The 15,620-nt window shown below is 42.7% G+C and overlaps 1 protein-coding gene across 3 annotated transcripts in view; it reads left to right on the top strand.

The window, feature by feature from the left end:
• Nucleotides 1-15,620, top strand: part of sema6bb (sema domain, transmembrane domain (TM), and cytoplasmic domain, (semaphorin) 6Bb) — a 141,172-nt gene that overhangs the window by 92,363 nt on the left and 33,189 nt on the right. For all 3 annotated transcript variants that reach the window (XM_023954529.2, XM_078946304.1, XM_078946305.1), the window contains 4 exons: nucleotides 8,992-9,123; nucleotides 9,313-9,462; nucleotides 9,957-10,136; nucleotides 13,772-13,912. In XM_023954529.2, the coding sequence (XP_023810297.1) occupies nucleotides 8,992-9,123; nucleotides 9,313-9,462; nucleotides 9,957-10,136; nucleotides 13,772-13,912 (603 nt within the window). The remainder of the gene's footprint in view (nucleotides 1-8,991; nucleotides 9,124-9,312; nucleotides 9,463-9,956; nucleotides 10,137-13,771; nucleotides 13,913-15,620) is intronic.

Here is a 15,620-nt window from a genome sequence, read left to right as displayed (position 1 = left end):
TCCCATCAGGGGTCGCCACAGCGAATCATCCTTTTCCACCTCACTCTATCATGAACATCTTCTACCCTAACATTAGCCAACTAATAACTAATAAGAAATATTATTTATTTATTTAACAAAAACAAAATATGTTTGCCACAACAGCTTCAAATGATAAAAACCCTGGTATTTTTGGTCTTTTAGACTTTTCTGTTCTTTGTGGTTAATTACAGTTTGTCATCTGCTTACATTCAGATGTCGTGCTGTGTAAAAAATGGTTATGTGTTTAGTGAACACAACCGTCACTGTGGTTCACCTTCAGCCAATGGAATTGACAAGACTTGGTAGAAGCAAGCTTGTGATTTGACGTCTTTTTGTTTACATCCCCTGAACACAAAAAGACAAAGACAGTGGAGACACAACAGAAATGCACAAAGTTTGACAGAAACTTATTTACTTCCTGTTGGATTTGATACTTTTTTACTAACAGAATCCTGTTCCTATCTGTTGTTTTGAACTGATGATGCTGTTACTCAAGGTACTAGATCGATTTTATTTCATACATATCTGTATCCTTTACATCCTTACTTACTATTTTTGGATAATTTCTGCAGCTTTTAGTGTATTACAGGAATGTGACTCATTATTCAAACGTGCCGCAGCATTTAACATACACTTAAAAAATAAACTTATACGTTTCTAATTATGACGGAGTCAAAGGAATGCTTGAACGCTGGATTTTGTGTCAGTTTATTTTCTCTATATTTCTCTCTCTATATATATTTTTCTTGTATATTGAGAGATTGTCGCGTTTCTTATCCAGTAAAAGACATTTCAGAGGCTGCAACACAGCGTGTTGGAGGATGACCATCACAGAGAAGGTAGTTCCCCTCTGAGTTATGGGTCCATGAGACCTGTTCTCCTTTACAGTTTACCTGTATGTGGACGACCCATGCAGTAAGAAAGGCCATAACCATGACTCAGCACAGTCAAGGAATATTACTAGAGCACAGAGAGATGGAATTTGGAGATAAGGTCAACATTTCAGACGTCCTCCACGCTGCGAGAAGAATAACACGAGACCTTTAGAAGGAAACATAATGTATACTACAGCTAAAAAGAATGAATCCATGACTAATATCAGTCATGGAGTAATGTTCCAGGACTCACCCTGCGTGTTCATGGCACAGAAAATGGAGCTGGAATAAAAACAAAGAACAAAACCCCAAAACCGAAATGACAATGGCTCCAATCCTCAGTTTCATCAGAGCGTTTCAGGCAGGAGGCAACAGATTACAAGGTTTCACTCTGGAACCCAACAGGAATTCTGTTTTAATTGCATTTTCCGCATCCGGATGCTGAAAGCCGGACAGAGCTGGACTGGTGTTTGAGAGGAGCGATTCCATGATGGCTGACAGAAGCGTCACGGCTGAAATGAACTGTTGGTGCAGATCAGAGCTGAAACTGCAACAGCTGCAGGGAGTTTCAGGGATTCCCACAGAAAAATGCAGATTATTTCTAAATTGAATCCTGCTAACAAGAGTGGTGCAGTCAGACACGTGACGACGTCCTCTTCATGATGTCACGGACGGGACTCACCTTGAAATATTTTATGAGGCCATTAATGTTGGAATGGAAGTTCCAAAGTGTCCCATTGACCAGGCAGCATGCCAGGAAGTTAAGCGGACGGAGGGATGTAAAATAATCCACCACAGAGTTTGGTCCATTTAAAACAACAAAAAAATTTAAAGGCTAGATTGAACTGAAAGCTAGGATAGGCTCCAGCAACCTCATGACCCTGAAAGAGATTTAACATGTTCAGAAAATGGATGGATGGTTGGATGGACGTATATAGAAGAATAGGTGGATGAATGAACAAATGAATGAATGATTGGATGGATGGATGGTTGGAAAAAAGGAAAAATTGCTAGAAGGACAGATGGTAGGATGTATGAATAAATGGATGGATGGACAGATGAATGGATGGATTAAACTCAATTAACAGGAGAGAAGGGTAACCCAATAAACATTTTCTAAACGGACCCCCTTCACAAACCTGTGAATATTTTTAAACAGGTAATAAAAATAATTTTTCAACTAATTACCAAAAATAAAACAGTTATTTTAGTAAAGGAGCCACATGTGTCTGCAGATTAAAAAAAAAAAGATTTATCGTCCTTTTTATGTCCTGATTTATCTTAACGTATATGAATAAAAGTGGGATTGATTCATTTTTAATTTTTGAGTGGATGGAATGACAGAACAAAGTGAATTAATTGTATGTTGGTGAGGAACTGCCTGATCCTGCTCCTCCATAATGTCCTCGCTGAAAACAGTTTTGGAGAAAATCCCCAATGAGTGCAAACTGTCAAAGATGAACCTTTAAAGTCTTATTCTAAAATGAAATAGACTCATTCTGCAGCATTTAGTCCTGAGGACTCAGACGCTCGTCTGAAACAGCGGAGATTGATTTTTCGCATCAGTTACCAACTCCCACCTTCATGGTGGAGCTATTGGTGCAGAGGTGGAGTAAAACCCCTCAGCAGGGGGGGCCTACCTTCACACCGAGCAAAAGGTTAAAGACAAACGCACAAGCAAACAAGCGCGTAAAAAAACAAGAAAATCCGCCCACAAACTGGTGAACGCTTAAACCAGATTAGAGGTTTTTATTTAGGGTTTTTTTGTCGTAAATTGGACTTTATATAAACAGAAAAACATTTACAAATGAAAATGAGGACATTTGCTGCAGTATTTGTCAAATACATAAGTTTGGTTTTAAATATAGAGATGGATAATTGGTGGGTGCAGTTTTTTAAATTGTGAGTGTGGTATGTAGAATTATCTGTGCAAACGAAAGCGCCTTTGATTTCTTTCAGTCAAACAATCATTTCTGTTCTCAGAATAATCTACAGGGTCAAGAATTTGGAAATTTTTGTACTGAGACTAAAAATTTCTTATGTTTGAACTCAGATGCTGTTTACTTCTAGTTTAAGACATTTTATTTTCTACAAAATGAAAATTGTTGTTTATTAAACATCACTTTTGTCAGTACAATCTTCCCTTGCTTAAATTGCAGTTCACTGTCTCGTTATATCACAGATTTCTTTTACTGAAAATGTTCACGTTTTTTTTTTTTTAACAGCACGTTGTATTCTGCATTCTGATTGGCTGTAGACAGTGTCAATCTTTCTCCTGTGTTCTGCTTATGTTCAGTTTGGCAACAACATAAATCCTCAACCGCGATCAGATCTTTTTTTTTCTAATCTATAAAACTGGATTTATTTTTTATGAAACTTTGAGAATTTAAACAAGACAGAAAAGACTGAAAATGTTCACATCTGTCTGAGAAAAGTGTTGAAAGTGTGCAGTGAGGAGTTTTACAGCTGAGGAAGAATCCCAGCAGGACGGAAAAATGAGGATTAAAGGGGGGGATGAAGGGCCTGAAAGACAGAACCCAGAAAAGTGTCACGTAAAGCAGGAACAGGAAGGAGATCCAGATGAAAAAGTTCCAGATGTGGGTTCAGAACCACAGAATCCAGACATGTAAAGGCAGAAGATGAGGAGGATGCTCAGAACAAACAGTTTCATTTGGAATCATTTTGATCCCAAACATGGAGGCGGCATTTCTTCTGGATGAGGTGGAGCTTCTTTCAGAGGATGTTTACTGCAGCAGAAAGGCTCCACATCAGAAGTTTTATGTCCAAAAGCCTCTCCTCAGAAATAACACATAAAAATCTACTCCTAGTAGCAAAAGCTCATTTAGACAGAAGCCCCTTGAAGGCACGCTTCACTGGTCCTCCATCTTTTTATGGAGCCTGTATCTAACTTACTGCAGGTTAGGGTTCAAAAACCCAAATCTTTATGTTTCTGTCGCCTGAGCCTCACTTTCCTGGACGCAGATGCAGATGAGATTTGAAGTTTTACAGCCTCAGCTCCTGATATTAACGATGTTCTTCAGATGAAAAACCTTCAAAACAGAAAATCTAATGATACGCTTCATTAATGCCCTCCTAAAAACCCCATGAGATGAAGCATGAGGCTCCAGAGATTTAAAGAGGTCGGAGACAAAACTCTCTACTGACAAATGTAAAAATCCTATTTATGCTTTTTTATACTCAGGTTTGTTTGTTTTTTGTCAGACACAAAGTAAACAACCAGCATTTTTATATTTATGATCAGTTTAGGTGATAAAGACTACAATTATCCAGGACTCAGATTCAGAATATAGACCAAAACAAAACTTTAACGTAAATAAGAAAATTAAATATTAAATGTCTGTTTGAACAATACACATCTTAGTGAGGTTTATTTCAGGTTTTTCTGAGTTTTTTCCTAAATATTTAATGTTGTTTTCATGAAGGATACCATAAAACACCAGATGAAGGCTCATTTTTAATCCTTTTTCCTAGAAAATTCCTTTTCATTTTCTTTGTTTAAACAGTGTTGAGCTTTTTATGTCACAAATCTTCTCATAGAGAAGCATCTTTCCAGTGTTTGGACTCTAAAGCCTTGTGTATTATTTTTTTCAAAAACAATAACAAAAATACAAAATAAAGCCCATTTTCCCTAAAAATGTGGAATATTTACTACAACATAAAAACGTAATACTTCTACATTTTTGAAAGCATTCCCTTGTGTTGTCTTAAAATACTTTTGTTTTTAGATACATGAAGAACAGTAACATCCACCTCATTTTTAATAAATGACAAACTTTTAGTAGTAAATAAAATACTATTCAAACAATATTAAGGGTTCAAACTGTAAAGAACGGATGCCTGGGGAGGTCGCAGATTCGGGCAGAGCAGATATGATATCTGCAGAGCAGATTCGGATGGTGGAGCTTATTTTTTACTTATTTATTGGTAAAAGAAAAAACTGAATTTGTAAAAAAAAAAATGAGAGCCAAAAAAAGAAAAACTATTAAATATAAGGACAGAGTCAGAAAAGTCTGTTTTTTCAGCTCAACGGCGGCTCTGAAAATGTTAATGCTACTAATAAAGTTTTATACAAAGTGCCTCTTATTATAATTACAAAATACAGTTTTTATAAATGTTCTATGAATTCATTTTGTTGCATTTATGTCTTAAGGTCCGCTACGTGAAAAAATAGTGTGACTTTAAAGGGGCCCGTGATCGCAGGGAGGCGACACATGGAGCAGCTCGTTAGCACAGCATCAAAGAACGATGGCATCATAGCATTTAGCATCGTAGCATCAGGGTCTGTTTTCACGTCTGCGCTTTGGGAGAGACCGGCGGACTGACTTTACTCTGATCAACAAGAGAGCAGTGAGCTGGGAAAATCAAGTCTAAATTTTCCCCCAAAGTAAATAGTCTAAAACAACAAATTTGAATGAATCCATTAAATCCATTGATCGCCCAGCCCTTAGAATACGTGCGAGGAGAAGAGCAAAGCCCCCGTCGGCTCTGTGTGGCCCTCAATGCCACAGTGTTGAGTGCTTGCCAGACAAATTGCTTTGGCTGGCAGCGTGCGGGGAAAGCAGCATGGAGCAGGACTTCTGGAGAGGAGGCGCAGCCGTCCGCGCACGCCACACGGCCTTGTGCGGCGTCCAGTTTGAGCTGCAGGATGGGAACGATGAGATGAGTCCGGGATTTATGGTCTGGCTTTGACACTCTGGAGTTATTCGTCTCCTCCTGTGCCTGCAGAGCCCCGGGCTTCATCTTACAGCAGTAGAGGATTCCCCCAGTCTCTGTTTTCATATCTAATACTGCCGGGGGGGCTGCCTTTTCCTTTGTGCATCCACACAGGGTCACATCAGCAGGAGAGGCTTGAAAGAGCTAAGCTTTCTGTGTGAACTCTGAATGTTCAAGGAAATGTTTCCTCGTCGTATAAAGCGGTAAAGTCTGAAGTAGCACCAACACATTATTGGGTAAAAGATTTCTTTCAAAATGTTCCGTTTATGTGTTCATCTATTTTAAAGCCTGGCATGGACTCATAAGGCTAAAAAAGGAGGACGAGGAGTAGGAGGAGAACAGGTTTGCAGTGGCGGGACAGAGAAGGATGTACAGACGGAGATGTCAGTTGATGGAATAATGAGAATTTTGGTTTGTCTACATCTGAGGAAGACGCCATTCTCAACTTGTGCTCAAGTGGCCACTTCCAATGAAAAGTCTATGTAGACGGGTGTTTCGGGCCTCCGTGTGCAAAACTATCTAGCTACGCAAGTTTTCAGGACTTTTTTCGTGCTTTACTTACAAGACGCCCCGCCATTGAACACGTGTTGAAAGGTAAACCAGATTGAACTTTGACCAATCAGCGTCTCAGACTTAGTAGGGACCTTTAGATGGCGCACCAACTTTTTAAAAATTGATCATGAGGAGTAGCTAATAATTACGATTTGTGCCCGACTGGAATTGGTGATTGGTTCGAGTCGGTCTGAGTCACTGTTTCTATGACAACCACTCTCACCGATAAGGAGTGAGCTTGATGGACCATTAGAAACTGGGCTTATCTGTCAATCAAACATTTGAGACGTGGGGGGCCAGCAGGCTCCACCCACTATTACAGAGGCATCTAATTGGTCAGTTTATAACTTGAATTACTTGAACTACAGAAAAAGTATCATGAAAACATGAGAATTATCAAGTAGATGTTAAAGCCAGAATGGTTATTCTCACCAATAGAATGACTTCTCTATAGAAATTTATGGGATTTTTAGCTTCTTGGAGCCAGCAGGTACTTCCTGTTTGGAACATCAGAGGGGTGGGGTCACTCAGTCCTGTTCTTATGTACAGTCAATAGTTTAACCTGACCTATGACCCATTTGAACTGTTGACTGCAACAAGGATGATCCGTTTAGTGGTGTCTGTGGGAGCTCTGTCAGTTGAAGTCTCCGGAGAAGAAGCAGGATTTCCCTGCAGAACTGCACGGTTTGGATGAAAGGCCACCTGCTTCGTGCTTGGACGTATAAAGGCACACAGCTGTAGAATGCAAACAACCGCTTACGCGGTGGGACTCTGCAAACGCTGAAGACGTTCATGAATCCCAGCCATCTTTTCTCTGTTTTCGTGATTATAAATTCTCTGGTAACAGATTTTATTCACATCAAACCTCTCTTTTGTTGTATGCCAGCCAGTCCTGGTTCAACTTCATTCCCCCGCCCCATATTGACAACTTTTACTGGAGCAGAAAAAGCAGATTTATTAAAACTCTTTTTGTTTTTGTTCAAATCTTCCTCAGAGGTTTTAGTTTCATTGCAGCAGAATGAATAAAACTGTGATTCTATAGCCTTAAGGTTGGTGTTAGCTCATGCTTTCTGAAGCACCACCCCCCACCCCCACCTCACCACCCTCAGTCAACAAGAAAGGGCGAAGTAAGAAATTGGAAAATTGCACCAACAGCAAGCAAGTCTCTAGGACATGCATGGAGGGGGTGCATTAAGAGGACAGAGAAAGAAAATCCCAATTTTTCCATTTCTAAGAGAAAAACAGCCCGAGGCTTTTCTTCTGTGAGCCGCCCAGCGGTGCACGGGGCAGACCCACAGACCATCAGCCAGGGGGTGGAGGTGGGAGGATGGAGAGGTGAAGGAAGCTGGCAGCCGAGCAGAGCTGGGAGAGGTGTCGCACCGAACATCTGGTGCCTGCGGCCCTCAGAGACCTTCAGCCGTCAGCGGATCCGCCTGCAGCTCCTCCACGTTGGAACGGTCCCAAATCCCAACCCGCAGAACGTTGAGCACCTTCAGGCGCTGCTCGTCCCTCTGAAACGTCTCTACGCTTGAGACCGGATCCTGGGGGCAGATAGAAGGTCCAGATGGGGCTTGTGTGTGAAAATCTGCAGAAGCAGGACCCAGGTGACTCATGCTGTTAATATGTGAAGCTAGTTCTTAGTCACCGGTTCTCACTCCATGTGCACCGTTAGTCGTTGATGAGGACGCCACGGGAAGAGCCAGTGGAGGCGTCGGGAACATCCGGACTCTGGGATATCTCCTTTGTTTCTCTGTACCTCAATGAGAAAAAAGGGAGATCAGCTCTGGGCAAGTGGGCGGTCTGAAGGTTTATGTATTTACTGAAAATTTCTTCTAGTGATTAGTACTGTTGGGGAGGGGGTCTGGACTAGTCAGAGCAGTGGGTTTCTGCTGGCTTAATTTTTACTGAAATCCTGAATCTTATGAGAAGCTGTGACTCATTTCCTGTTTGACCATATATGTACATAGGAGGAACCCCAGCACGGCTCTTTTGGTGAACATCACGAGTTGAATCCCCCACCTGAACCTGAGAACAGGGCTGAGTGTGACGTCACCCACAGTAAACGCTCAACCTCCGGCTCCAACTACATGAAATCGATTTAGTCGCCTTTTATTTTTTTTATTTTTTTTTTGCAATACAGTTAGACCCATGTTGGAGCCAGACGTCAGCAAACAGTGGGTTGGTTTGAGTAAACGTTTCTATAGCAACCACTCTGGCCAATTGGGAGTGAGCTTATTGGAAGGCCACACTCCTACACCTTGAATGAGCTACAGGAAACCTGTCAAACATTTTGATCGTTGGACGTGGGGCTCAGTGAGCTCCACCTACTTTTATTGAGACGTCTGATTGGTCAGTGTATAACTTAAGTAACTTGATATATTAAAAAAAAGGATTATCAAGAAGATGTTAAAAACAGGTATCAGACCCAGAACGGTTGTTCTGTCTAATAGAATAACAGCTGTTTGTTTCTCTATAGATGTCTATAGGATTTTGCAGGTACTTCCTGTTTGGAACGATTCCCATATACAGGCCATAGCTGTCTGTCTGTGCTTTGTATTACATTTCAGTATAAGCGTCTGTTTTCCTTCCTTCCTCCATTTTTAGCCGCTATCTCTTCCAGTTGGAAGCTTCAGCCTCTGTTCTCCGTCTGTAATCCGTCGTTTCTCTTCTTTTGCAGTCACTCCCTCTCTCTGCTCCCCTTTAGGAAGAAAAGGCTTCTTGACATGAAACTGACAGTCATTTTGTATCAGCTGCTCTTTGAGCTCCTGTCCCCCCCCCCCTCAGCAGCGTCTTGTCTCTGTCTCGACAGCATCCCGGGCTCAGCCGTGTGTGCCTTTGACATGGAGCAGCTGGCTGCCGTGTTCGACGGGAGGTTTAAGGAGCAGAAATCACCCGAGTCTATTTGGACGCCTGTACCAGATGAAGTCATCCCAAAGCCGAGGTGCAAAAATGCAGAATGCTCGCTTGGAAACCTTTTATGGCTAAAGCTTCTTTTAGGAATCTTTCATGTAGATATGAAGTTAGAATAAACAAGCCGTAAAAGTGACGACATTGCACTTTAACATAGAGGATTCTTTCTCAGAGAAGTGTTTTGTTCTGATGAACTGCTCACATTAATGAATGTCTCCAGACCCGGCGGTTGTGCTGTTCAAGGGTCCAAGTTCAACTCCTCCAACTCTTTTCCCGACGAGATGCTGAACTTCGTGAAGACCCATCCCCTCATGGACGAGGCCGTGCCGTCACTGGGACAACGGCCCTGGATCGTCAGAACCATGGTCAGGTGGGACTGGACTCGCTTTTAGAAGGAATCTCACCGAACATCAGGAAAGACCTCACTGACTCGGTTTGAGGTTGAGATGTTGACCTGCAAAAGTCACATCCATGCCGAAGGGACAGTTAATGCATGTAGTTGCACACCTGCACGCTCGTGCATCGTTTGTTGTGGAAGCTGGTTTCCATCTTCCTCTTCCGTCTCTCCTTCCAAGTGCACTCTTGATGCATGAATGAATATGAAGTTTGATCCCTCGTCCCGCTGCTGCGCTGCCATTGGTTCATCCTATCGGTGACCTAAATTTTACACATTTAGAAACTTGAAGAAAATTCTTGATATTTTCTCAAAAATGACTCATTTAATGCTAGACCTTCCATCAAATCCCTTTGAGCACCCTAACAGCCGCTAAGCCGCCTCGCTCACGCCTCGCTCACGCCTCGCTCACGCCTCGCTCACGCCTCGCTCACGCCTCGCTCACGCCTCGCTCTGTCCGTCTGTTCCAGGTACCAGCTGAATAAGATCGTGGTGGATACAGAGGCGGGCCCCTCCAGGAACCGCACCGTCCTTTTCCTGGGGTCCAACCGGGGGACCATCCTGAAGTTCCTCATCATGCCGAACCAGGACAACACGGTCACCAGCAGTAACGTCTTCCTGGAAGAGCTGGAAGGCTTTAACCCCGACAGGTGAGACCACGAGCTGCTGCCTGGAATGATGGGAAACAGGCTTAATTACAGTCACCAGATTCTGAGCAACTTTGACAGTTTTTCACATTTTTGTGGGATGTATAGATTCACATGAGCTGCTATTTTAGTCCTCTCATTATTAAATATTATTTACCATCATGTGTGCCCTGCATCTTCATAGCTTATTTGGTAAATAGTTATAAAGCATGTCAGCCTTTCTGTGTTTCTCAAAGGTTAAGAAAATTGAATAAAATGTTTATTTCAAAGCAGAAAAAATGAACTTAAGAAGATGCCTTGAAAGAAACAAGAGCTTTGGTTTCCATCTAAGGACACCTGGAGGTGTGAGGAGCCAAGAAAATGATTCACAGGAAGAAAAAAAGAAAAATGAGGTTTCTCTGGAAATCAAACCTGTCCTGAGTCATGCAGAAAACCTTTCCTTTTTCTTCATAAACACTCATCTTTGGGATGATTCATCAGAAACCAGAGAAGAGAAAAACAGCAGGTTGAAAAGATGAGACCCGAAGGCTGAAGATGATCTGCAGGACTCACTTAGAGGGAGGGTTATTTAAAAAGACAAAGCTCTTTTTCCTTTGTGAGCAATCATTTGATCAATGATTCAACTGAAACTTCCTCCATTCTTTAGGAAATAAGCTGTTTAGGAACGGTTTTCGTCTCCTTTAGCCAAAAACTCGTTTCCCGAGGACCGGAATCATGTTTGGTGTCTGCTTTGCGGCAGAATTTGAGGGCGAAGCCTCTCCAGCTTTTCTAATTAGCATTTACACGAGGCCCGCACCTCTGAGGCTGCTTCGGATGCCTGCAGTTACGTAACAGACTCCGACTGCGCTCGTCTTATAAGCTGGGTTCTGCATTTTTTCGTCTTTTGATGAGGAGCGCGGTTGCACACGGCGGATGATGACGGCGCACATCACTAATGCAGGCAGATTTAGTCATTATCTTTCACCGAGGCCAATTAGAGGCGTTTTACAAAGAAACTAGATGTTTCTAAATACTCTGCGCTGCCGTAATTGCACCTGCGCACATAAATGCCTGTTTCTTTCTGCAGGAAATTGAACCAAAGTCTTATTTCTTAAAGGACCTGACTCCTTTTCTTTCTCCTGCAGAACACGAGCACATTCCTTGAAGCACATTTTCATGATTTAAGGATGACTGGAGCCAGCTGCTTTGGCATAGTTCAGTGTGCATGGTGGGCTCACCAGGAGGCCGATGACGGTCCGACCACCACAGCAGGAATCTGGATAATCAGATTCACTGCAGCCACGCCCTCACACATGCACAGAAATGAAGTCCTGAAACACAGCCCAGGTTTAGGTCGGCACAGATGTAAACCTGTTAGATGCAGCTTACAGTAAGAAGATGGCGTGAATGAAATGTAACACTAACAGAGATGGCGTTCTCTTTCATTGTTTCCCAGCTGACTGAAGTTCAGTTCTTTGATTTTCTGTGCTCCAGGCGTCGGCGCCTTTTTTTCTCTCCACGTCTCAGCCGGTCCGCCCTCCCGCCTTTCATGCTGATGGCTTTGAAGAAAGACTAGCAGCCTAGCCCCCCCAGAATGATAGATTATTCTCAACGACTGTGGGTCCACTGCAGTGGCTTTACCATAAACCATGTAGATCTCTTGTAGCCCAGACCTGCAGGTACGGGGGTAAAATACGTCTTTCGTACTTTGCTGATTTTGTAGGTTTGTCCAGTTAAACATAAATTGACAGTCAGTCATCCTGATAGTCCGTTCATTTGAAAATTAATGAACTAAACTTTAAAGAATTGATATCCATTTATTTGCATTTCATTGAGGGAAAGAAGTATTTGATCCCCTAGTAACCATTAAGAGTTCTGGTTCACACAGACCAACTAGACTCTCCCCATCAATCTGTCACCTGAACTGATCACCTGTAGAAAAGACACCTGTCCACAGAATCAGTCCATCAGTCAGACTCCAAACTCTCCAACATGGAAAGACTAAAGAGCTTTCAGTGGGTTTAAGGGAAAAGATTGTAGACCTGCACCAGACCGGAATGGACTTCAAAACCATCAGCAAGAAGATGGGGGTTACCATGACAACAGTTGGTAAAACACGACTATCAACCCGGGGTCCAAACCAGATCTGACCTGGTGGGGTTTCCATGATCTTGGAGAACAAAGAGAAATCGGCCTAAAAGAACACGGCAGGAGCTAGTTGTTGATCTCACTGCAGCTGGAACCACAGGCACCAAGAAAACCGCTGGTAAGACTTCACGCCACAAGAACGCAGAGACAAAGCGGAGTGAGGGGAATAATTTAATTTAACAAACGGCACCACTCCAAGAGGGAAGAAAACTCCAAACCTAACAAAACACAGGCTCTTAGCAAAGCCAAGAGTGTCAAAAGAACCAGACAGAAACCCACACTGCAACACAGAGCACAGAAAGAGGGGAGTTTAAATAGCACAAAACAAATGAACTAAAGTTTAGGCAGCTGTGTGCCACTCCAGGTACAGACAGGTGAAGGGGCGGGGCCCACCAGGAGCCACAGCCAACCTGCACAATAAACAAAGGACTGAGAACAAGACAAAAGGAAGCTGAAAGGCTGTGTCACACTCAGAGCTGGCAAAGTCTTCCTGCTTAAGAAGGCAGATGTGCAGACCCGCCTGAAGTTTGAACACCTTCATGATTCAGAGAGAGATTGGGAGAAGGTGCTGTGGTCAGATCAGACCAACATGCAGCTCTTTGGCATCAACTCAACCCGTCGGGTTTGGAGGAAGAGAAATGCTGGAGATGACCCCAAGAAAACTGTCTCCACTGTCAAGCACGGAGGCGGAAACATTATGGTTTGGGGGTGTTTTTCTGCACAGGGCTACTTCACCATGTGGATGGGGGGGATTGGCGGAGCCATGTACCGTCAAATCCTGAACCTCTTTCCCTCCACCAGAAGGTATTCAAATGGGTGGATGGGTCATGACCCAGAACATACAAGACCATCACGGAACGGCTGACAAAAAAATCATATCAAGGTCATGGAGCGGTCCAGCCAGTCTCTGGACCTCAGTGCTATAGAAAACCTCTGGAGAGAGCTGAAGCTCAGAGTTGCTAAGCAACAGCCACCAAATCTGAAAGATTTCTATTCATTTGCAAAGAAGAGTGGAGCAGAAATCCTCCTGATGTGTGTAGAAACCTGAAACGTCTGCTCGTAAGGGTTTGGCCAGAAAGTACTAAAACTGCCCAGCAAGAGGGTTCAGATACTAATGTGAAGCTCCAAAAAATCTATATAAATTCTTTCAAGTATTTTTCTCTCTCTGTTCAAATGAACCGACCATCGGGATGACAGGCGGTCAGTTTCTTTTTAAGAAGGCCAACCAGCCAAACCAGGAAGGGATCAAATACCTGTCCTTGTGAGAAAAGATCTGGTTTCAAGTACGGCTCAGGTTTGGGTTGAGTCTGGAAAACCAGACCCATTTAGTTTGTCTGAAGCTCTTTCTTTCAGGTTCTCTGGTTTTGCACATGTTAAACCGTGAGGTGTGCGTGTGGAGGGGGAGGGGGGGGGGGGTCGTTCCTGCCGTGATGCTGAGGTCAGGGGTTCGTTCTCGCACTGCTGATTGGCTCATGCATCTTTGTGTTGTTCCCCCTGTGGTGCGGTTGCAGGTGTGCCGTGGACTCTCCTCAGGCCAGGCAGATGTTGTCTCTGGCTCTGGATCGGGCCAGCCGCACGCTGCTCCTCGCCTTCCCGTCCTGCGTGGTCCGAGTACCGGTGGCCCGGTGCCAGCTCCACTCCCGCTGCATGAAGTAAGCCTCCGCCCAAACGGCCAGCCGGGGGGGGGGGGGGGGGGGTCGTCTGACAGGAACCACGACGTTCTCTTTGGGCTGTAAAGAACAAAACCCCTTTCAGTTCCTGTGATCTGGAGCGTCTGATGAAGTTCTGATGGATGACAGGAAGTTTGGTTTTCTCTACTAGGCTGAATAACAGATGTTCAGCAGGAATGTCATTGGTTTCTGCAAAAACGGAAGATTTTACTACAAGATTCTCTGAGGACAAAGAAGAAACACACATGCCAACAAAAACACACAAACGCTGCAAAAGCTGAGTCTTAAAGGACAAAGATTGTCTTATTTTCTGTCACATAAAAATGATTTTATCAAGAAAGTTTTTCAATTGTAAAATAACGTCCGTTTGACAAATTGAATAATTTTTGCTGAGACCAGTTTTACCCCCTGATGATGAAGAATGGATCACTTATTTCTAAGATAAGTCATACATGTTATGTCACACAGACACACAATCAACAACACACAAAAAAAGAATACACACCTACAAAAACACACAATCACAAAAAAATGCTAATCCAAACAGATAAGGAATACAAAAACACACACAAACCAAGCAAAACGCTGGCTCCATTCAAACAAAAACGCACAAACAAACACACATACACACACAAAATAAAAAAACACAAAAACATACTCATAAGCACACGTAAAAACACACATACGCACAAACATACGTAAACATAAAAACACTCATACAAGAACAAAATCAAATAAAAAAAACAAAAAACACACTTATCCAAACAAAAACACACAAACAAAAATTCAAACACACACAAAAACACCTAGATACACATACAAATCACCCACACACCCACAGACAGAAATACACAAACATGCACATATGAAAACACATACCCACACAATAAAACATACAAACACACAAACTTATAAACACACTTACAAAAACACATATAGACAACAATACAACAAAAACCACTTAAACACTCTCTTTTAAACACACAAACACACGCACATCCATGAGAGATACAGACATGACACCTGTGGCGTTGACCTGCCAGGTTCCTCGGACTCACGGCGACACACGCGGCGTGGCGCTGCGTTCACTGAACCTTGTAAATCATAGAAGCGTGTAATTCTAAGCACATTGAGAAACTGCTTGTTTCTCCTCCAAGGGTTCAGATTGTGTGTTTTTGTGTTTAAATATGAGGCTAATTTTCCATGTGTGAGTGATTTCGGGGTCTTTCAGTCACGCTTTGGCTGCTTCAAGACCTTTCTCAAGAAATTTCTGTGATTTCCTGGATTTGTTTGGCTTTCTTTTCAATTATCAGCAAATCTTATATGTAAAACCCTTCAGTCCACTGACCTTACTGACCTCAATAAACCTTATTGAAGTCGTGCTAGATCCAGAATGAGCAAATGGAGGGTTTGAACATCAAAAACTGGAATAATCTTAGTGAGTTATGTTTTTTAGACCATATTGGAGTTTTCCTCATATTGCGTGAAGCTGTAACATTCGTAAAAATCCACAGTTTATGAATCCGTTCAAGGACGGTCAAGCTTAAGAAATCTGCATCTGTTGATGCGAGCCAATATTTTATGAAAAGATGATCAAGGTTGCAGCTGAACTGATCACCATTCAACATAAAACTTCAGATTCTTTACCCTTCTGTGTTGAGAAAATGCTTTTCCTTATGGCGTGATGCTG

This window comes from Oryzias latipes, chromosome 4 (genome assembly GCF_053564925.1).
Source record: "Oryzias latipes strain Hd-rR chromosome 4, Olatipes_Hd-rR_3.1".
NCBI lineage: Eukaryota > Metazoa > Chordata > Actinopteri > Beloniformes > Adrianichthyidae > Oryzias > Oryzias latipes.
This window is presented reverse-complemented; position numbering and strand designations above follow the sequence as displayed.